Genomic DNA, 24,959 nt, shown 5'->3' on the forward strand with positions numbered 1-24,959 from the left:
TGAATTTACTTAATGAAAAATCACTTCAAACAATTTTTACTGACGCGCGGAAGTACCGTTTGAATCTAGTGAAGTAAAGAATGCACTAGTGTTGCAAAAACAACAGATCTTTCTAATGAACCGGATATACATTGTATTTGATATACAGCGGATATGGTTCCTCAAACAATCGGTTTTGAACCGGATGTGCGTAAAAATTTTAGTATATTACGCAATAACTTTTTAAGCGACTGAAAGAAATTACCGAATATAATTAAGACTATTAATATATTAACTTTTTAATTTTATTTTCATCATAAAATTCAAAAATAATTTTAAGTAATTTGATATTGCACCGATTCCACAACAATTGTGTAAAAACGCCCGTGGTGACATCTTCAGCAAGTTATTTGCAACGCAAAGGGGCGCATTCAGTGAATGCGACTGCATGCTATCGCGCCGAACAGCTGATCTTAAAAACACAACATACGTAAACTAAGACATAATACAACCTAAATATAATAATAATAACTTGAAAATGAGTGCTGAAACTAAAGTAAAATATTTATGGGACTGTGCTGCGGTTTTGGAGGCCGAAGGGCATACGAGAAAATTACTAAAATCTTATTTTATGACAAACTGTCGCAAGCTTGCAAAATCTAACATTTCTATGCCAAAAGAGAAGTTCTCACAGAACACAATGTGCCCCCGTTGTTCAAGCAAATGGAGTGAAACAAATTATAAGATGTTTTTGAAGCCACAACAAATTGCATATTCCACTAAAGCAAAGAAGCAAATCGAGAAATTACATGAAGCAAAAACCAGCATAGAAAAAAGAAGAGCACTAACTAGAAAACAGCGCAAGAGGGCCAAATGGTTACAAAAGCGCGTTCTGAGCAGTGTGGTGAGTAACTAATGGAATCATAATTGTGTAGAAAATATTATTTTTATAAATATAATATTCCAGGTTATTGAATGCGAACTCTGCAAGCATAAGACCTCCATAGAAATGCAAAAACCGAGTAAGACAGGACGTGATAGCGAAAATACAGAAACTGCAGATTTAGAGGAGACCGCTACTCCTGAATCAATTACACCGACACCAGTGGACGCAAAAAAGAAAAAGAAGAAAAATAAGGATAAAACAGCTGGACTGAAACTTGACCAAAGCAAAAACTTAACAAAAACTAATAACAAAATACAAGCTAAAACTAGTGTTATTAAGCAAAATGTTCCGGCAGCTACCATAAAACCACTGCCAAGTAATAAAGTTGTCACTAAGGTTAATCCTTCAAATAAAGTAACAACTAAATCCACCACCAATCTTAGCCAGCCACTCAAAACTAAAAAACGAAAGCAGAAAAAAGCTAAAACTACGAATATAGCAACAAAGCTGCTACAATCTAAAACACAACAACAAAATTCACTGCTACAACTGGCAGCTTTACTAAAATCGCAAACAGCAACTAAATCTGCCGCTAATGCGACGCAGAAGAGATTGGAATCGTTACTTAAATAGGTACCAAATGTAGAAAGTAGTATAATTATAGTATATTAAATTAGTAAATGTATAGTAGATAAATATATCCAACTTTGTATTTTAATAAAAAGTTAAAGTTTAAGAAAAAATTAAATATATTGTAGTTAGAACAAAAGTAGTTCGGATAGATTAGATTAGTTTCGAGGTATGCACCGCGACCTATGGTCTATTGTGCCCTCAGTTCAGATAGATAGTAGATAAAATATTTAATTGAGTAGCGTGGCGAGCTGTGTTCATTTAGTCATGCCCGTCTGTCTGTATATACGCGAACTAGTCCCTCAATTTTTGAGATATCGATCTGAAATTTTATACACGTAATTTCCTCTTCAAGAAGCTGCTCAGTTGTCGGAACCGCTTATATCGGACCACTATATCATATAGCTGTCGTACACACTGATCGATCAAAATACAGTCCTTGTATGGGAAACTTTTTTATTTAACGAGATATCTTCACGAAATTTGTCATGCATTACTATCCAAGAAAACGCTACAATATCCACAGATATTGTTCAGATCGGACTACTATAGCACACAGCTGCCATGCAAATGTTTCTTCACGAAATTTGGCATAGATTATGATTATTAAAAAGTAATTGTTCTGATCGAACCACTATAGCATATAGCTACCAAACAAACTGATTCATTAAAATCAAGATACAAATATTTGTATAACCCTTGAATGCTGTAAGAAATGCCCATGGAAAGGGTATTATAGCTTCAGTTCAGCCGAAATTAATGTTTTTTCTTGTTTATATACATATTATATAATAGGTATATACTGCAAACTGTTTTAAAACAATCAGTGTTAATGAAGTTTTTAAGTAATTATATAAAGATGAAAACTAAACTCCAATGCGATTTGCGGTTTGTTCGACAACGAAAAATACTTCTAATATAAGTATTGTATGTATACACATACATATGTATATATTTTGAAAAATAAATAACAAAAATCAACGTGAACACGCAAAAAACCTGTTGTTGTTAGGCAACTACTATTGACAACAGACATAGACATCTACTTAATAGGTAAAGTGTTGGTGATGGAATCGGGGAGACAATAAACCACTTGGTCTTTGGCCAGTAAAGCAAGCAGCTGCATGTGGCACGCTCACATGTAAGCATACATAAATATATTGCAGACATTCTCTGGTCAAAGCAATCAATGAGCCAAAGTCAAGGCTGCAGAACGAGAACTTTGGAGCTAATAACAACAACAAAGCGCTGTAGAAAGTGCGGATATGCCCGTGTGTGAATGTTTATATTTACTAACTGCAAATATACACAACTCTACTCTATGGAGCTTTACGTTGTACCTGTTTCTACAATACCAATAAGCGTTTAATGTTGTTGTTGTTCTGTGAGAAATCGAGATATGGCCATATTTTGCAATCAAAGACATCAAACTCGGCTATAAGAATTTTCCAAAGAAAATATGCCCATTAACCATTCGACTATCCGCTTGTGTCTTGTATGTAATAGGCCAATGGAGCTTCTGTGTGAAAGTTTATAACTGGTCTACATGCGTAGATTTATGTTTATAATTGTTGACATGTATGCTTTTATTTATTTAACTGTATCTGCGAGATATCTAAATATAATATGCTTGCTATACAGTAGATCAGAAAGTGCATAGTTATTTACATATATATACAGTATATGTAAATATATAAGATAAAGGTAACGAATTAAAAGTTTTTTTTAAAAACATCTTTATCTGTGAAACTTATGGTTAACATCATGCATTTGATTCTAAATAAAACACACGAATAAGAAGACACAGTGTACATATAAACATTTCTACTTTCAACTTTTCGTCAGTTGAGTATAAAATATATATGTTTTTATACCCTGAACATGGTATATTAAGTTTGCCACGAAATTTGCAACACATCGAAGGAAACGTATATATATATAAGTATGTTGATAAGTTTTGTTTTGTATGATATGCTTTTTTATTTGTTGAGATAATTCTGTGAAATCTAATTCTAAGGCTGCAATATCTGAACAAATTGATCGAATCGAACCATTATAGCATATACATATGTAGCTGTCATAGAAACTGATCGATCAAAATCCAGTAATTGTAGAAAAACTTTTTAGTTATGAAGGATATTCTAACTACAGTGCAAACATATTTAACTTTTTTTCTTGTTGTAAAAAATTTTGCATCAAAGTATTCGAAAATATGTTTTCTGTTTATTTCAAATAACGGTTGGTGTGTGCAATGAAAAAAAAAAATATTTATGACTGTTAAATCCATTGTGCTAACTGCCAATTTCATAATTTTTTCGCTTCACTGTCTCAAAAAGGCGAAAAAAGACACACATTATAGCGGTACTTTGACAGTTATTAACGCAATGCTTGCTTACTTGTTTGCTTCGTGATTCGTTGCTTATACACAACTTCTCTAAATGTATATTTTTCTTTTTTTATTGCTTTCCTTTCCTCCAACTTCTTTTTTGATGGCCTTAAACTTAATTCTTAACATTTCATCACTAATGATTGTGAATTTTCTGAAACTGGATATAGTAGCTACATACATACATATGATTGAAGTTGGTGAAGCTCCTAAAATTGAAAGCCTATGTGAAAAATATATTATACCATTGGAATTTTAAATATTAGTTAATATTAGACACCTTTTGTTGGTGAATAAATTCTTTTTATTGGTCAAATTACTGTATTTTAAATAACTGTATATACTACTATATATGTATATATACATATGTATGCCTCTATTTAATAGAATGAATATTGTGCATATGCGTGTCAGAATGCAGACATACATTTGTATAAGGATTAATTCTTTTTTTCATTTACCTCAGTTGCAAATTTTATTGCTGATTTATATACCTACAAAAATGATAAGCATATGTAATATATAAGTATATGCACATACTTGCATATATGTATGTATGAAAATTTCCACATGAACATCTGACCAACACGCAAACTTCTCTCAGTAACTTAACGCCTATAGGTCTTTAAAAAAGATTAACATTCATTTCGATACACCTGAAAGCCATCATGGTATCTTCATATCAGTTATTTGTATACATAAATAAGTATATTTCTCTGCATGTGTAAATGTGTATATATATGTAAATGTGTTATATGCAGAAGCACATATGTTAAAAACATCCTTGGCCTGCGCTTAGCGACGACCTTCTGCGTTTGCGTTTCTCTCCGTTTTAGAGCCGTCGTTCGATTTACCGATAAACACCTCTTTCCCGCCTTCAAAGCGTTCGAAATCTGAAATCGGTGCACATCAAATCGGTTAGTCTGCTGGCAGTCCACATTATTGTGTCTACATTTGCCTTTATTTATTATTGTATGCATGTTAAAGAGTAGAAACGAATTTACTGCAGTTTTCATACAATAAAAGGAAAGGAAATGATGTTCTATATCTGGAACGCTACAACAAGATATTGCAAGCTTTTTATATGGTGTGCAATCAATTCGTTGTGCATTAATAATTAAGATGAGTTGGTTGAATCTTTCTAGTGTTGTTTTTAAAGCGTTATATTCTCTTTATAGATATATACATATGTATGTAAGTATATTTCGTGAGTTCGAAACAAATACAAATACACGGACACATTTTACAATTTTTACTGGCAACTAAAGTATTGTAATGCGCAATATGGACAAGGACATGATGTGTAGTGAAACCTTCTGTAGCGATCATAAAATATAATCATTGAAATAGATAGTAGAAACTTCCTTGATTAGTCCGTCTGCTATTTTATATAGATGCTCAATTGCTCAGTATTCATAACAAAGACTTAAAAAATTAAAATATCTTAAAATTTGGAGAAAAAAAATTTTCAGACCTGGATATTCCGTTGAATAGAATACTCTTCTTTATATATTTATTACCGTATAGTTGAGTCTGTATCACCTGAATCGGTACGGACCTAGATTTACATACATATACCCACCCGAATACATATTTAAGATCTGTCCCTACAGCAAAATACCTCAAATCCGTACTTGGGCTCTCCATCTGCTTGAAAGCTTTAGAATATTTACAACTATTCGATTGTTAAGTGAATTTGTTTTAATCTTTAGATTTTACCAAAAATCGCCATAATCACAAAAGTTTCTTAATGAAGTGCTAAATAAGTTATAAAATGGTTTTAATAGTTGGACGCAACAACTGGCCTACGTAAATTCGCAACACGTCCAACTGTCTGTAGCCTAAATATGAAACAAGTTAGCACACTCTATAATCGGTATTGTAATGGATAAATTGTATATTCTCTTCTTTTATCAATACCATAAAAGAAAAGTTTACAGAATATGCCCGGATTCCCACCATAAATCAAAATACTACCCACTACTACTACTACTACGACTTAATCTTTTTTAAGGGGCTAAGGCAGTTTTGAGCTCTAGAAACGAAATCTGAATGCTAGTGTAGAAAAATTGGACATGTCTGCATGTCATAATACAAGGATGTATTGTACTTGGTGTACAATGTCCCACATTTGCTGGAGACACCACCACAAAGTCCTGATCTTAATCCAATTGAGAATATTTGGAACTTGTTCGAGAAACGGATCAGGGAGCATCATATTAGTTTAAAAAACTCGGTTCTTCAAGAGGAGTGGATGAAAATTGATGTAAAATGTACCCAAAAGCTTGTGAAATTAATGCCAGACCGCCTTAATGCCGTCGTTGCTGATTTTTATCAATATATTAGTTGCTGTACGAAGACTTTATTGGAACACTGTATGTTTTAAAATTGGAACAAAAACATTGAAAATCGTTGAACTATCTGTCCACACTATCTAATAGCATCAAGTTAATCTATTATCAGACTCATTTTTGTACATGGTCATAGCAAAATTGCTGGAAACTGCAAAGTCGATGAACTAGTAAAAGGCGGCACCCTTTCCCAAAATTTTTTTTTGACAAAATGGCAACTATTTGAAGAAAATTCGATTTATTTTTACCATTTTTGTTTATTTTCTCGTGTTTTTTAAAAATAATAAAAATAAGCATTTGGGGATGAGGCTAGTTCATACCGGAGAGAGGTCTATAAAAAAGATTCTCTGAAAATTTCAAGTAAATCGGTCCAGTAGAACACGAGAAATCGTGGGTATCGTTTTGAAAAAGTCTGGTCTGAGAAAAACGCATTTAAAGTTTCGCGTAAAGTCTTTTGAAAAAGTAATTTGAATTTTCAAAAATCCTCTTGTAAGCATATTCTTAAATAGTTAAACTTTGAAAATATGAAAAAAGCGATTTTTTTTTAAATTCTACACTAGAATACCCCTCAGCTCTGCACTAATGCTATTCGAAAAATATAAGGTCCTCAATTCTTAAACTGTCTTTGACTGAATATTCCATTATAAAAAGCTTTCAACTAGTTTATTATTTTGAAACTTTTATTAATCTTACTAAATGATTTTTTACATGCCGTTTGTAGCGTACTATTGATTTCATATACTATCTACCTGCCTGCGGACAGGCATATAACAACAACAAAGCAACAAAAGTGGAAGTAGTGGCGCACCAAACATACATACATACATATATACATATGTACATGCATACATATGTTGCGTTCGATTTTCGATCGAAATTGCCACTGGTGCACCTCCGGTTGTGCTAGCCTTTATTGAAGCGACTATTTATTCATTGTAGCCGATACGCGTTCTTTGTTGTTGATTTGTATTTTTGTCTTTCGCAACTTTGCGCGCTATCCCCAACGACATGATCGGTGGCCGTGCGCCAACCTTAACCATATAGACAATAAAAAACCAGCCATGCAAACTGCCAGCCAATCACTTCGGTCGTCATCCGCACATTTGTTCCACTTCTTCCTCCTGTCCGGCAGAGGATGAAGCCGTCGCTTACTGAAAACCGCGTTCATTCTCCTCGTACATGGTTGTGGTTACGCGCAAGTGCGGCGCGTAGCTTATTTTATTTTATTTAGTGTTCATCTCTTCTGTGCAGTTTTTATTTATTTATTTCTACTCAATTTTGTGTATTTTTATTGTTCGTACGGATTATTTTTTTTTTTTGCGATTTCTTATTGTGACTTTGCCGAGTGATTCACACAATATGAGTAGAAAAGAGTATCGAAGCGAATCATTTCTTCATTCTATTGCAAAACTCTCTTCGTTCTTGACTGACCATGCTCAGATTGACGTACAATGGTTTAGTTTGATATGAAAAGTGCATAAACCAGAAAAAGGCATAGGCTTAAACCACGTTTCATAAATGTCAGAAGGCCGGAAAACTTCGCATCATTTTGCATCATTTTATTATCAATCTGATAACCATCGAAGATGAAACACCGATCACAAGCAACTTACAGCTTTTCGATACCATTTTTCGTGTATCATTTATGTTTTCTTCAAAATCGGCTCCAGGATCTGCGATTACCACTCCATTGTCGTTAAATTTCTTTGGTATACACATTCTATTGATGTTTCAGGACAGGAAGCATTCGTGTGGCGTCAGATCTGGAGAGAGGGTCGTATGTGAAAGTAAGCTAAAAATCAATTCATTTCATTTCGCCATCCTTTTCATATCTATGATAAGGAACGCTGTCTTGATGAAAAATTTCTTTCTTCTTCTCCAAATGGTGTCGGTTTTCAGCGATTTCGGCATTCCGAACGCCAAATAATAGTCGCTCTTGATAAACATCATAAAGAGTTTTGATGAACTTTATTTTATGCACAACTCAAAATATAGGCGCCTTAAGGTCAGCTGATTGTTACGTCTTCCACAGCTTTGTAACTGGTAAATAGCCGGCAATTCGCTCGGATGATTGACGATTAAACACCGAAATAAAGTGATAGATCAGTGTATTTTCCAATTTCCTATATCGAAGTAAAAACCCGGATTTATTACCATTAACTTCAAATCATTAATTCGTTGTTGGTTTAGTCGATTATGAGCTCGTATGGCAACTACTTACACAGAGTTTAAATAAATATTCATGAACTTTATGTTTAACATATTCCTTTAATGTCTTTAGAGTGTCAGCTATCGGAATTCAAATTCATTTGTTTATAATACTTAAAAGGAAACTTTGGAGATTCTATAAGGTATATATATAATTGATCGACGTAACAAGCTGACTCGATCTCCATTTGTATATACGCGAACTCTCAGTTTTTGAGATATCGATCAGAAATTTCGTACTTGTCTCCTCAAAAAGTTAGTCATTTGCTGGAACACCTGTTATCGAATCACTATAGTATTATATAATAAAAGTGGCTGTCATACAGACTGGCTGATCAAAATTAAAGTCTTGTAGGGAAAACTTTTTTATTTTACAAGATATCTTCACTAAATTTAGCATCAATTATAAACACGCCATCATAAAAAATCTCCAAACTAATTACAAAAATAAATATTGAATTATTAATTCTACCATTTAGTATCTACAAAAGAACCCGCTGTAACGCTCAGCGCACAGCACAATGCTCTCGACACACTCAGCATGTGGCAGTGACTTTGCTCGTTGGCGCTCGTAGCTAGTATTGTTGTGGTGTTTTTAGCCAACTGCTAATGGATGGATGAATGTACGTAGCTGATCTGGAGACATCGGCTACGCTGATTTGGTTGCATGCAGCGCATACGCGTTTAAGACTCGAAACGGTACGGAGGTACGCATGCGCGACGCTCATAAGACACACGGTAAACTGAACTGCGGCAAATTTAATGTGCACAACAAGTGTGTAAAAAATAGTATGTGCATTACAACTAAATAAAAAAATCCATATACAACAACAAAAAAGCAATGGTAAATGAAGCTGTTAAAAATTAAACAAAATTAAAATAAAAATGTTTAGTGCAAATTTGTACGTTTAATACAAACCTACTTATGTATGTGGAAGCACATAACGAACGAAAGAACAAAACGAGTTATTCGTCGGTAAAACGACTGGGCGGTATTGGTGGACAGTGGCGACAGTCTGCATACATAAATACACACACACATGCATAGTATATGAAAAGAGTGACCGTGTTGGCGGCTATCGGCGCACCGGATACAAATACATAAAAAAGTGACCATAGATACCAATAACTGCATAAAAATCGCTTTATACGCCACCAAGAGTCTTCTGCACTGTCTATGCGCTAATTGGTGCGTGTTATCACAGTGGAAGTTCTTGTTACTTAATTTTTATTATTTTATTTATTTATTTTTTTTTTTTAATTTTTTATTTTATTTTTTTTTTTATTTTTTTTTAATTTTTTTTGTTCTTGTTTTTTATTTTATTTTTTGTATGCTTCTTATGCGTAATGCATATATGTCGTGTTAACATGTTAACATAGTGGCAATATTTGTCGCGCGTCTAATGGCACAGGAAATCGCTGCAAATTAGCTGGAAACGAAAAATACCGAAAAGCCTTACGGTATAATATTGCGGAAAGAGTGCTTTAAAAGCATAACTTATTTTTGTATGCAGGAAATGCAGCCAGCGTCTTGCGTGCGACGTCAGAAATGGCCCTCATGCATACAAACGCTCTGAGATATAAGTTATGTTATATATATACATACAAATCTTGGCACATGGGTATATGACGTACAAGTGAGATCTGCAGAAATGCAACGACTTTTCTGCACTGACACGTATTGTTTTCAGTGCGTTTTTTCATATTTTTATAGCGACCTTCATTGGTCAATGTTTGCAAATTGTGCGACATGCATATGCATATATACATATTTAGTAGAAGTCAGTGATCGTTCACTTTACAAACTTAAAAATGTTAAATAAGCAAGTCGTATAATTTTATTTTTCGATCAATGTTGTTAAAGCTGCAGAAAATATTCCCCGAAGATTTTTGAGTGAAGCTGCCGACTTCACTGTTCTTAGCCGGATGTAAATCTAGGTCCCTTGCAAAACTGTCTTGAACCCGTTTAAAGCCTCAAAAACGGGCAAACTTAGACAGTTTATGCTGGATATTTCTTTTGAGAAAAAGGAATAAAATTTATTTTTTTTAGGCTTTATTGAAGATATGTATATTCTTTAATCGTCATTTTGATTAAAAAAATAGGGGTTAGCAGACCATTTTTCGACTCACCAGTTTCAACAGAGCTTCTGCGGTCGCCAAATTTCGTAAAGATATCTCATCAAAAAGTCAAAGTTTCTGATGGTTCAGTTTGTATGGCAAATTTTTAGCAGCTTCTTGAAGAGAAAAGTACGTGTGCAAAATCTCAAAAACTGAGAGACTTGCAAAAATCTCCAAGTACAATCGTCGCCTGATTTAAATAATAGAGTTTTGATAAAAATTTGTTTTACGTGTTTAAGCTGACTGACCCGAACGCTATACAGAGGAAATTTCAACACTATTGAACCATTGAAATAATGTTTTTATGACACTAAAGTGTACTTCGAACCAAAAAAAAACTTTTCAATTTTTAAAAGAATCTCGATAAAATTGGCAAATATATTACAACCAAATTTCAAAATTATTATTTTAATGTTATGTATTGACGGTAGTGAGAGACTTATGGGCTGTTGATTATCTGCAAATTGTATGATATTAATACAATTCTTATGGAAAAGATATTCCCGAGCAAAAAATTTTTTAAACTTAAAATAACCTGGTAACCAATATCTATTAAGCGTTTGAATACCCCAAACGTTTTCAACACTGATTAGAATGCACTTGTTTAAATAAATACATACATACATCTATATATATAAGCATTTTGGCATATTAAATATGCCGGTAAATATTTATGACTGTGGTTTCTTTATTTGCCCACTTCTTATCTTATTTATTTTTTTCATATACATTTTTTTTGTATGGCTTTGTTGTTTCTTTTTTTTTCTTTCTTCAAAGCAAATAATATAAAATAAGTTCGTACCGATTTCATTCATTTGTATATTCTCGTTAATCCACTACTGATTTGCTTTATAAATTATTCAAAATTTTACAATTCTTCATATTTTATTTTCTCCTCTCAAATGGCAGGTGTTTTGTTTGCCACTTCATACGAGTATTTACATACGTATGTATATATTTACTTATTTTAGCATGAGTAATATTTTTGACGTTGCTGTGACAAAACAAAAGCCGCTGAAAAACGTCATCAAACTTAATATGCCAGCAATGTACGACTCAGCACAGATTTGAGTCCACATAGTTCATCAAAAAGTAATTCCGATCGCACATTTTTGGTGTTGCATTGAAAAGAGAGTTGAAATAAAGCATACAATATTTAAAATTCGTAGGCATATACATTGTTTTGATTTACTATGTATCTAAATTAAGAACAATTTTTTTTTATATGTAATACGTATTTTTGAATTTAATAAGCTTAATTTTTGGGTAAATATATTTTAATATAATTTGAAGTTAAATACCTCTAATAAAAATTCGAAAACTTTGCTGTGTTGTTATTATAAATACATATATAGAAATACATTTTTGAAATATCAGTAAATTCATATCTTATTATTCAATATTATCAGTTTTTGGCATCAGAGTTTATTTTTCATTAAAGTTTTTTTTATTTATTACTGGTATTTAAATAGATATTTAAATGCCTTTTGCACTTTTATAAAATAAAATGTTAAACCAAAACGCATACATAAATGGAATGGAATTAAATAAAATTAAAATAAATCAAATGTTTCAAAAATATTAGCTTTGTTCGCTCGAAGCATGCATTTTTAGCAAATAACTTGTAGATAATTTTAAATTACTTTCTATCCCTCTACCATCTGATCAAAATTGATCCTGACTACCACAAAAAAAAATAGATTTTCACATATTTTAATACCAATCTCTATTATCGCCTTCAAAATAGGCACCTAAGTCCATACAAGCATGCCAGCGCATAATCCAACTTTTTATATACTCGTACTTGTTATAAGCCCCGGTTTCTCCCTCGGCTTTTCGGTTTCGGCTCATTTTTAGAGATTGTTGGACAGTTTCGAAGTCAAATTCATAAACCTACTTCTCGGCACCAGTAATTATAAATTTGATGAATGTAGAGTCCTCGGCTACGTCGTCAAGCATATCTTATGCGATCTCTACTCGACTACGTTTTTGCAAAAGATTCAGTCCTTTGGTATGAGTTTAGCGCTTCATATTCAAAAATTAACCAAAAAGTATTGAGTTGATCCATAAAAGATATTAATATCTGCTATGTCTTTAATGCCAACTCGACGATTTTCGAGCACTGTTTCTTTAAACTAACTTTAACCTTTTCGATGTTATCATCATTAACAGAGGTGGATGGACGACTTGCATGAGACCAATTTTCGACGACTTCACGACCTTCAAAATGCTTTATACGACTCAAATAGTTTTGTTCGTGATAAAGTAGACTCCTCAAAACCACACTTATAACGATTCCGTAGCCGTGATTCGATTGGAAACACAAAATTTCAAGCAAAGTCGTTATTAAATTTTTTTCCATGGTAAAAATCACTACTTTTCACGTCGTAAACAACCACTGCCAAACACACACTTATTGATATATAGAGAACAAACTTCACATCAACATAAAGAAAGGAAAACATTTTTATCGATTTGGTTTGCACTTGAGGTTTACATGAGTCAGTCCGGGTCAATTTGGTTTAGATGGTAAAAAATACATATAATATTTAGAAAGCTTTATTTCAGCTATGTATTTTTTTTGCAGGTTATAGTGAAATTTTATATCCTTTTTATTGGTTTATTATTTGAAAATATGGGGAAACACCTTTGCTAGCTAAATGAGCAATATGCCAATACGTAACTGGAAATATGAACAATTTGTTGCGAATTATGGCGAAATACTTTCCCTTGGTGAAGCATTTTTCTTTAATAACACGCTTTAGTAACTTCATATTGAACTCTTTTAGCGATTTACATACTTATGTACATATGTATGTATGTATGCATATTAGCCGCTACAGTTAAAAGTGAAATCACACTCGTTTTTTGCATGTATTTAGTATATGCACAACATATGTATGTATGCCATTGATCAACTGAAAGATGCGACTTCATTTTACGATTGACCGCTTTTCAACGCATGATATGCAAAATGTTGATATAAAAAAATATATACATATTTATGTGTGAGGCATATGCAATTAATCGTTATATGCATGTGTGTACATGGCAATTCGAAAATATAGATTTTATACCTTGAACACATTACATTAAGTTGTTTATGAAGTTTTTAACACCCAGAAGAAAAGTCGCAGGCCCAATAAAGTGTATATGTATATAAATACAAACGATTAGCGTGACGAAGTAGGTCGATTTAGTTATGTTTTCATTGTGAGTCAATTTTAGAGATAGCGATCTGAAATTTTGCTAACATCCTTTCCTCACCAAGAAGCTGCCTTACAATTTTACCGATTTTACCGAAAATCAATTTTTTGTATGTAAAACTTTTTTTATTTTACAAGGCATATTTACCAAATTTGGCATAGATTATTGTCGAAAGTAACGTTTCAATCTGCTAACAAATTGTTCATATCGGGGCACTATAGCATATAGCCGTCATACAAACTGATCGTTGAAAATCGCATCTTTGTATGCCAAACTTTTTTACTTGACGAATTTTCACGAATTTCGGCATGGATTATTTTCCAAGCAAATGCTACAATCAAACAACGTGGCTAGCAAAACGTTTTCCGTTGGATGCAACCCTGGCCGGTTACGTTTTCAGATTTAGTTATACATATATGTAGTTGCTATAACAAATACACCTGTGAAGATTATAGCTTCAGAGCAGCAGAAGTAACTGCTTTTTTCTTGTTTTTCCAATATTTTTACACTTTTCGAATATTATTTTAATAAAAGTCTTCAAAACAATAATGACAGTGCATAGAAAACGTATTCACATTTTGACAGTCAACTTCTTATTTTTGACAAACAACCGACTGCTATCATCAAATTATTTTAAATAACTGCATTATTCCAATTACAAATTGTTAACATAATATAGCACTCAGCTTTAGGATGAACAAATGATTTAATAATCATGATAGGCCTTTTAATACAGTGTACTCGCAAAATATTTTCCACTGAAAAAATTAATTTAAATTGAGACTACTTAAGCAATCGTCAGTTCAACTGTTCCGATATGAACATTTAACCTTAAACAACGAAATCTATGGAATACTACACATATGTATGAATATTAAAAAATTATTAACTACAAATTCTACCCATCTTCTAAATCAACGGCGATACTGCACGCCATTTAGCGTTTATGGCACCATACTGACACTGGCACTCACATAATGACAGATATGGTTTGGTGGCGGCGCACCAAGCAGCCATCCACATCTCATCCGTATGAAATATCGCCTTAATTATGGTTTCATACATGCATCTTGCGGATATGTGCTTACATGTGCATGTCGGTATGCTTGTAGATATGTATGTGTTTATGGGTGACCATTACCTTTTTCCACATATAATAAAATTTGCTATCAGCATACTCTTCGCACTCACTATTCAATACTTCATTTATTAGGAGCCAGTCGAGTTTTCAACGTTTGCAGGAAAAAAAAGCAAAAATGCCGCCATGCAAGTAGTCGCTGCGCTGCTTGATTAGTTAGCTGGTGGCATTCAACATGACTCATGTATTAACTACAATGCTGCCACAAGTAGTACATGAATTGCTTTCATGGCAGAGCAATTTTCTTGAACGCTTGCTGAACGGTGGCAATGAGCTCAGCTTTAATAAAAAATAAAATTACATTAATTAACTTGGCGCATGAAGGCGATCAAATGGCGGCGTTGACGATTTTTATTTCGTTTTCTTATATTTTTTATTTTATTTTTCAAATTAGTTTTGCGGATATGGCAAATACTATGTGACTATGAAGCATAGCTGGAACATTATTCCCAGAAATGTTAACATTTTAGAAAATGATTCAATACAGATGCATATACCATATACATCAATGTGTCATAAATGGAATTCGGAACAAATTATAATAAAAGAAATATAGGTATATATAAGTACATACATACATACTAAAATATGACTTTATACTAGGGTTGTGCGGTAAATTAACAAAATTTTATAGAACAAATACGACGTTCTGTTTTTAAGGTTTTTATTACATTTATAGATAATTTGTTTTTCTCATTTTGGAATCTTTGGATAGAATTATACTATTTTTTGGCGATTAACATTTTCAGAAGCACTTCGATTAAATTTCTCGATAATTTTTCTGCATTAACCGGGTGCCTGGTCATAGTGGAATCGCTGAAAACTGCAAAGCCGATGAGCTTGCAAGAGAAGGCACCCTTGTCCTGATTACATCGGATTGGGTACGAGCTGAGTCTAAGTTGCACAAGCAACTCGGTTCCGTACTCGAAAACGGAAGAGGTTTTAGGTCGGCCTCAAACCCTACCAAGGTGGTCAGTGTGCCCATTACACATTGCCAGTGGTATCCAAATAAATTCTTGCAAATAGCTCGTATTGTTTGGGGTGCTGATCAACGCAATGTATTAATATGCTGTGCTTTTGAGCACCGTGAGGTAAGGTCGTCGACGGCAGGTACTCACGTAAATCACAACGAAATTGTTCCAATAGACGTACACGCTGAGACTGAAAAACATGTCAAAATTGTATGGATAAAGATATGGTGGAAGCATCCAGGCGAATTTACCAGCTTTTGCAAGACTGGGGTCAAAACATTTCGGCAGTCATATCTTCGACAAACCTGGTGAATTGACCCGGAATTGACAAATTTGTGGCAGACTCAGAGTGCTTTGCCGGTTTTTGAGAGCCTTTTCGATCACTGCTTTGGAGCATTTAACTTAACCTTCTGCATCAATCCACAAAAGTTTATTTTGAGATCCCAGCAAATTTGTAAGATCAAAAAACAAAAGATTTACTTCCGTCCGAGTCCGTTTATTTGTAAAGATTCGTTCAGTATTTTGATTTTGTAGGTACCGTTATTGTACAGACTTCACAAACATTGTTTATAAGTGAAGTGACTAGATATTGTCATCGACTTCGCTAATCGTGAAAAGTCATAAATTAGTTGTTTCGACAGAAATGGGTTATGGGAAGAAGTTTAGATGTTTGGAAATCAAAATATTAATCAAACATTTAGAAAGCTCCCGGAAGCTTTTGGGATTACCTTCACAATAATGCATACTGGAAATAAGTATCTATAGTAGACATAGGTATATAGTTATATACATTATCTGGAATAAACTTTCGTTACTAATTACAGATTTTAATTAGCTACTAAAAATCTTTGCCTAAAAATAAATTAAACGAATCAACATGAATTTGCATTACTATTACTAAACTACTTCAAAGTCAGTTTTAAATATTAGCACGAGCACGGTGTGATGTAATCGATGTCACGCTATTCTCTCCATTCCGGGTCGTTTATATTATAAGCCATTGTTATAAAGCGATTTCGTGCAGATTTTTACAATAAAAATTAATAAACTGGACAATTAACGCAACAACGCCTATCTCAGCATCTACATGTGTGTACGAGTATAGAAACCGTTATGTAGTATCGTAATGTAGTGTTAAATGATTGTCCCACAATTAATTGTTTTTCCTTCCACTTTCAACCTTTTCGACATGAAATGCAATTTCACTCTCATTCAGAGTAAATTATAACAGTCAACAATTTTGTGATCTAATGACAATAGTCTGGTTTTGTCATTCATGAATCATATTACATACATGATTCACATATGTACATACTATACTTATATACATTAATTTTAATTCCAGTTTTTGCGTGCTAATCTCTAAGCAAAAATAAATTTGAAGTATTCAAACAATTTATGCATCAGTCTAAATAACAAAGCATTTGTTTAGGGTAGATTGGTCCTGAGAGTTTGGTTATGTAAGAGTGGACCCATTTTATGAAAATGTAATAACTGTAAATTAATAAAAACTAATTATAATTCCAGTTAGTAATCACACAATTCTCTGGCTTTAGACGTATTAACATAGACGTAATCTCCTACCGTCTTGGGGTATTTCTAAAATGGGGCTGGTAACTGGACGTTCACTTTTCAAGAAACTACACCAATCTAGAGAAGAGGTAAAGCTTTAGAAAGGCTCCCTTCTTAGACCTTCTAGATGAGCGTCGCCTCACATCGGCGCAAAACTCATTTAAACTTTTTAAGTCGCCGGAAGCGGGTAGTATCATACCTGTGCAACTCTAGGGCGGCTCTAGCCTTCAACTTGTGGGCAGGGGAAAGTACATGGGGCTTTTTTTTCCTATTTTCCTGAATAAGACGCGCTGGAGAAGAGGTGCAGTGAGCTTTTCGCGGATGGATCGAAGCTTAGTGGATAAGTCGGAAGGAGAGTCATCTGTCTGTAGTCAACTCGAGCTTCAGGCTACCAGACCCCTGCAGTGTTTTTCAAGCGGACAAGGCGGCCACAAGGTAGCAGTAGATTTACTACTCCGAAGTGCAGTTTCCTTTGCAGAGGTGTAATTTCACATCTGAATCATATCGCAGAGTGGCAATACTGATTTGACCTCGCTGACAGTGCGCTCAAGATTAGTTAAATACCCTTACCCAAATTTAATCAGATTGGGTACAGATTGGGAAGACGTTGCTGGCCTTTTGCGCTCTAACGTTTGAGCTATGCATCCCCCGTAAACTTGGCAAGCGCTGTTCCTCAGGACTTTTCGCTCTAAGCAAGGTTTTAACACTGTCCAAGAGTCTAACATGCCGTGAGACTGCATATCTAGTCCAATGCAAACTGTCAAAGTTATGAAGGTCGGCGAGGTGAATTCATATGGGAACTTTCTGGTTCCCAGTTTTTTCTAGACTAAGGTAGAAGCATCTCGGTAAACACATCTTCGGCGAACCTTTCAAACACAATTTCTTCTTTTTGTCCGAAAGCTTTGAAATATATATGTATATACATGTGCCTTTTGAAGGATAGCTCCAAGGTCCAACTGCAAAACATATGTTCTCAATCATAGTCCCTCTTAAAGGCTCCGTACGAACTTTTCAGCTTGTTTGGTATATTATTGTAACGAGTTTACCTATAAAAAAAAAAAGTCGAGTCCGCAGCAGTCGACTACGAATTTTAGAAAGTCACTTTACTTGCCTCCTATGTATACTTGTACTCTGTAGGCGGGATTCTGCAAAAGTAATCTTGCGAAATACTCGAAGCTGGTATTATTGTGGTTCGTATATTCTCAGAATTTGTTAAAACTTGGTTGAAAAAAAAAATTCGAAAGAATGCCTCAGGAAGCTGCTTAAAGAATATATTCTAGAAAATAATACCGTTTTGTGTAGAAAGTTAAATAAAACAAAATTATAAACAACAATTATCATCTATCAGCAACAATGAAGTCTGCTAAGACTTTCCAGAGCTTGAAGTTCTTACGAGTATCTCACAAATAACGTCATCGCGACGACACAATTTCAATGAACCGCGAATGGAGTGAGGCAGTAAACGCTCGTAAAACCAACATAAAACAAACAAACATAAAACTTTTAAAGCTATGTATACAACAAGGCAGACAACAGACGGACAAACAAACATGAAGATATACTTACATACAGACAGACCAAATGATCACATATAAAATCAAGCACGAGGGGCATAGAATGTATGAGCCGAAAGAAGAAACAGTTTGTTGAAAGAGTTCGTAGACCACAAGTCACGCCACGATGGTGAAGACCACAATTGCGGCAACAATAGCAACAACAACGGTAGCAATGAGCATAATAAAAATAACCGCAGCAACATAAATATAGCACACATATACATGCACAGTAGATACTAAACATACAATAAATAGCATTAGCAGCATTTTGCCGCAGTACACAGTGCAGGGAAATTAACAACAACAACAACAAAAAATTTACAAAAAAACACACACAACAGAAGAAAAATACACCAATTGAACTCTGGCAACAGGCCACCGGCAATTGTAACGATAGCAGTGATAGTTCCAGCCGCAGCATCGCCAACAGCAGTGGGGTGGTGACGCTGTGGGAGGCATAAATACGCTGAATGGGAATACACTGCTGTCTACTAATAGAATTCCAATATGCATGCGGGTATCCAACCACACACATACAGACCAAAAAAAACAAAACATATGTAGATGTATATGCAGTTGGTGCGTGTGTATTGTGTTGTTGTTGTGTCGTGTGGACTGTAGAACGGCATGTGACCGACAGATCGATTGCTCGCTGACTAAGCTGACTTTGTTTCAGCAGCGTGAAGCAGCAGCAGCAGCAGTTGCATGCGACCGTAGTGTAGAGAGTTTCAGCAATAGCAAACGCGATCATCGCTCGCACACACGACGGGGTATCACACGCGAACATATGTTGTTATCAAAATTAATACAATCTACTAAACCGAAAACGGATTCAAGAAAGAAATTAAAATAAAATATAATAATAATAATAATTTGAATAATAATAGTAATAATTTAAAATTAGTAATAATTAAAAATAATAATAATTAAATAATAGTAATAAATAAAAAAAAAAAAAATAGAAAGCAATAATTATGGAATATTTTGAAAATAATACAGATTATAAATTTAAGCTTGTGCAAAAATATATTTTCGTTTAATTTTGTGTTTTATTATAACAAAAATATACTTGCGCACAGCTATCCAGTTCCACGCTAAGCAAGCCAAATCAGATGCGCAACTGTAAATGGTGTGAACCACTTAAAAAATAAAATAAAAAATATAAAAATAATAAATAAAGTGAAATAAATGCTATAAAATGTGTGCAAAACAATAGAATGATCACACCAATAAACAAAAAACAATTATTTATCAAAATGTTATATATAAAATAATAAATAAATAAAAAATCTAGTGTCGCTCCAGCTGTGCGAATCGTGATCACAGTCACCGCGGATCGTTGATAAACTTTTAGCACTAAGTCGCTAATACATTTCATTAACAGCACCAAACGCGTTTCCAAAAACATATAAGAAATTTATAAACAACAAACACAAACAAAAAAAAAATAATTATGTAAAAAGTGTGTTCCAAATAAAATATAAATAAACAGCACTAGCAATAATTTATATTAAATAAAAACACAAATAATAAACAAGACGAGAAAAAAAATTAACAGTGATATAAACACAGCCACGCCTCACCTCCCACAGAGCACCAACGATCTATGGCTCTATTACGTGCATAAAGTGAAAAGTGTACTAAAAATATACTAAAACCGAATTAGCACAAATACAGGCGTAGCAGGCGAGCGTACACACCCGAAAATGGCTCGGAAAGAGCAACCGGCCGCTAATGATATCGAGCAATTTCTACGAGGTAAGTCGTTATGCTTGACTAATTCCGCTGAATATTTCCACATTTCTATCACTTACATATGTATGTATGTATTATTGCGGTGTTGTGCGACAAGCTTAACTATGTAAATATTTACTAACATTCTGAGATATACTACAATGACAATACTAATAGTAAAAGCATTGCCAAGTGTTATAACGTTTTCACACATATATGCGAGTTCTACATGCGCCACTAAGTGCCGGCCCCAATTTCTATGTCTTACGTGGAAAATGCTTACATTGCATTGTGTGTGTGTGTGTGTGTTAAGATTTTTTTTCGAGGAATAACACCGGAAGTGATTCTATGCTGACGCTTTTTGTTACGACTCAATGGTTTTAAAGCACCACTTACAGTTAAAATTGAGGTAGTTGAAACGATTTAATGGTTTTGCATACGAAAATTTGAAATATGTCAGCTGTATCAGCCAAAGTTAACCTCACTTTCAAAGAGAACCCTTTAAAAACCAATAAAACATATGTTACAAAAAACACCCCCCACTAAAAGAGAAAAATAATTCGTATTGTGTATTCGTAAAATCAAATAGTGCACAAAAGATGAACAAGAAGATCAGTCATAAGCATAAAATAGTTAAAAATAGTATGCCTTTTGTGACAGAGTTTGTTTGAGACGGTTTATAATTTTATGGCATCTAATTTAGATAAACATTTTTATAACTTCTATTATCTCAACTATAATGCATACTTTAAATTATTTCACAATTTACAAAACGAAGAAACACTGCCGACTCTGTCTCTTTTTCTCTGTAACAATAAATTCGAACGTAATTCATTTCGTATATCCCACATCTATATTAGTGGGTAAAATTCTCGCACTTTAGCGCTTTCCTTAGCTAATATTGTTTTATATTGCTTAATTTACTTATAAAAGTAAAAATAGTTTAACTTCATAACAATGCTTATTGAAGATTTCAGAGATCTTCAAACCAAAAGATATCCATATAAAAACGAAAGTAGAGTTGATTTTGCAAGTATCGGTTTTTTTATAGTTTTTATTTCATATAAATCTAAATAGATCTAAAATAAAATCTCTGATATCCAACTAACTAGTTGTAGCTGGTATATCAACATAGATCACTGACTTGACTCAACCCCAGAGTAGAGTAAACTAACGAATTCGACTCAAATAAGGAATAGTGAGCTATTGATTAACCCTACATTTTTAAATTTGACGCACTAGAAAGTGGACGTAACGAACAAAAATGTTTAAATAATTTATTTGTTGGCAAATTTAGGTCGATTTTTCGTATTAAAAATGTATGGACCAATATCTGCTACATGCGAATCATATCAGTGAAAACCAAAATTCTAAATCTGAAGAGATCTTTGCTTCAAATACGTAAATGTGGAAGTTTAATGGGGCTATGATGGCATCATACACGAGGCCATTAGTGTTTGAAATAAAATAACAAAAAAAACAAAAACCAAAAACCTTTCAAAAAGTAAATGTGGTAATAGCAAAAGGATTTCTGAACGACATTTTGTTGATCATCATTCACCATAACAATTTCAATGTCTTCACAGTGACATAAGATAACTTCAAAATTCCAATCACGCTATATATACTGTGATGATCATAAAATAAGATGAGCTGATTAATGTCGAGTACTGTCAATACAGAATGAGCAATTTATCTGAAATGGTCAAGCTATTTGTCTTGATTCCTTCATCACGATAATGCACCATATCATACTGCATTGGTGCTCGCGAATTTTATGTCAAAAACTCGTCACACATATCGTTCCACAACCACCGTATCTAATGATTAGTGCGACTTCTGGCTATTCAACAATCCGTTTTGACACGATTGCAGAGATAAATGTCGAATAGAAGAAGGTATTTAAGGCTATACCGAAAAATAACTATTCCGACTATTTCGAATGCGCTTTATCGGAAAGGGATTACTTTGAAGAGGATAAAATTGATTTGGAAGAATAAAAAAAGTATTTACATTTTATAAACAAATTCACCATACTTTTTGATCACAGTATTATAATTCTCGCATAAAGTAGTAATGTCAACAACTACTGAGCGATCTGTTGTGTACATGTGAAGGCAGAAAAGCTGGCTTCGCTCGCGAGCTCAAGGCGATAGAGGAGAAAGAGACCACTCGACTTTTTTTTTAGCCAAGAATTTATAATAGTAGTTCAGGGCATTGTATCATTAGAACTGGGCTTTAACATTGAAATTTTCTTCCAACGAAATGTCTAAAGTTTCGGTTCTAACAAATGCACAAATATATATATACAAGTAGCAATCCTTTTGAAGGTCGACGAAACCTTATGGAAACTTTGATAGATATTTGACCGAACACACTTTTCATATCGTATCAGCTGACAGATTTTATGAAAGACTTTTCTCATGTTAAAAAAATATACTCATAAACTCGATATTGTCTGTGAAGTAACCACTAATCTTAGACATTTCTATACCTTGAACAAGGTATATTAAGTTTGTCACGAAGTTTGTAACACCCCGAAGGTAACGTCGAAGACCATATAAAATATAGTATATACATATATACATAAATGAGCAGCATGACAAGCTGAGTCGATTTAGCCATGTCTGTATATATGCGAACTAGTCTCTAGTGTCAGAAATGTCGATATCGGAACACTATATTATATAACTGCCATTCAAACTGAGTTATCAAAATCAATTGCCATACAAACCAAAATCAAGCTTCGGTATAATATTATATAATATATATATATTTAATAGCTTCGGTGCAACCGAAGTTATCTTTTTTCTTGTTTTTTTTTTATAATTTTAGACTTGAGACCTGCCAGAGTTTTCGACACACCGGCAGCCCAAAATAATGCTAATTAAATTTTCTTGAACTTAAACTTTCTTTACATACATTCATATGTATGCTAATAACTACATATTTACACACTGAACGCACACAGTTTCGCAAATTATGGAAATGTGTTGCGCGAAGCCACAAATCACCGGACGCTTGTGTGTTGCAAATTACTTGGCAACCTACTTAATGTGGAACAAGACTTTCTACATCAGTTCACATGCTTTGCCGTGGCCAATATTAAAGCTGTGGCAGTGACTTACCTAATTACATAGTAGAAGCATTTTTAGCATTTTTTATAAATACCCTGAAATTTTGTATAATATTATAATATTAGTCACGCCTCTTCGGCGTCAGCTAAATTGATACCTCGAAATATCGAAAAGAACCTTTTACTTAGTTGCATACGAGCCAAGTAAATCATTTTGCTTTCAACTAGCTGTTCGCACTAACTTACTTAGTAAGCTAATACACTTCTTGTATTATGATTTGACTCACTTGCACACAGCAATACATACATACAATGTATCTACAAGTAACTTGCTGCAATTGTTGACTTCCCCAGCTTTTCAACTTGTTTGTTTAGTGCCTCGCAGTAGTCGCTATTTTATTTTGTGTGCATTTTTTTTTTTAATTTTATTTTAGCCACAACACCTCAATTTGTAACAGCGCTTGCGGTTTTTGTCTTCTCAGCTTTATTCTTTTTTATATTTTCTTTGCTTTTGCAATACATTATTCATTCGCGCGTTTCATTTTTGTGGCTGCAAATGTAGCATTTGCTGTTGTTGCGTTGTTGTGTATTGTCTTTCGTCTGAGGTTAATAGTTAGTAGTGTGCCGCTATAATATATTTTTATTATTTTCATAATTTTTCAGTTTCTTTGGTTAAACGCTGTTACCGTTATTCTGTCGGCTTTTACTTTTCATGTCGCAACATTAACACATTCGCAATTTTTATGAATTCATCATCGTTTAGCAGCCCGCCAGGTTTTTATTATGCTTTTTACAAAGTCATTTCAATTTCAGAGCTCAATCGTTGACTGAGTGGTTCACAAGTTCAGGCAACATACATACAGACACATAGATATATATGTATATATGAAGGTAAAGGGTGTTTTTTTACACATGTTTTCAAGAAGAAATAAAACGCATATGATATTAGCTTTTTTCTTTAAGATAAGCGTTTGCCATTATGTTTTAAAAATGATTTCGGGCAATTGAACGCTGGCTCAAATAAATTCCAACCAATGACGACCCGAATATTCTTTTTCAAGGCAGCAATCATCTCGGGTTTATCTGCGTACTCAAGCGACTTCACATAACCCCACAAAAAATAGGCCAGCAGTGTTTAATACGCTCA

The 24,959-nt window shown here is 33.7% G+C and overlaps 2 protein-coding genes across 7 annotated transcripts in view; both read left to right on the forward strand.

Annotated features, from left to right (window-relative positions):
• The first annotated feature begins 437 nt into the window (after positions 1 to 437).
• On the forward strand, positions 438 to 1,852 carry LOC106623845 (uncharacterized). The gene is made up of 2 exons (XM_014243469.3): positions 438 to 883; positions 947 to 1,852. The coding sequence occupies exons 1-2, from the start codon at positions 518 to 520 to the stop codon at positions 1,496 to 1,498; spliced, it is 918 nt and encodes a 305-aa protein (XP_014098944.3). The 5' UTR covers positions 438 to 517; the 3' UTR covers positions 1,499 to 1,852.
• Positions 1,407 to 24,959, forward strand: part of blow (blown fuse) — a 29,075-nt gene continuing 5,522 nt past the window's right edge. The window contains exons 1-2 of one of the 6 annotated variants that reach the window (XM_070108091.1): positions 8,973 to 9,284; positions 20,082 to 20,760. In XM_070108091.1, coding sequence (XP_069964192.1) covers positions 20,709 to 20,760 — 52 coding nt within the window. In that variant the 5' untranslated portion in view covers positions 8,973 to 9,284; positions 20,082 to 20,708. Of the gene's footprint in view, positions 1,499 to 8,972; positions 9,285 to 18,678; positions 19,792 to 20,081; positions 20,761 to 24,959 lie in introns of those variants that run through there. The other 5 variants (XM_036363468.2, XM_070108095.1, XM_070108092.1 and 2 more) reach the window with 5 other exon arrangements.

Source organism: Bactrocera oleae, chromosome 4, assembly GCF_042242935.1.
Source record: "Bactrocera oleae isolate idBacOlea1 chromosome 4, idBacOlea1, whole genome shotgun sequence".
Taxonomy (NCBI): Eukaryota; Metazoa; Arthropoda; class Insecta; order Diptera; family Tephritidae; genus Bactrocera; species Bactrocera oleae.

What these genes read in the sequence shown, in the direction of transcription:
- LOC106623845 (XM_014243469.3), top strand. Translation starts at nt 518, where the DNA reads ATGAGTGCTGAAACTAAAGTAAAATATTTATGGGACTGTGCTGCGGTT. An exon ending in AGCGCGTTCTGAGCAGTGTG is followed by an intron (nt 884 to 946) that starts GTGAGTAACTAA and finishes ATAATATTCCAG; the next exon opens with GTTATTGAATGCGAACTCTG.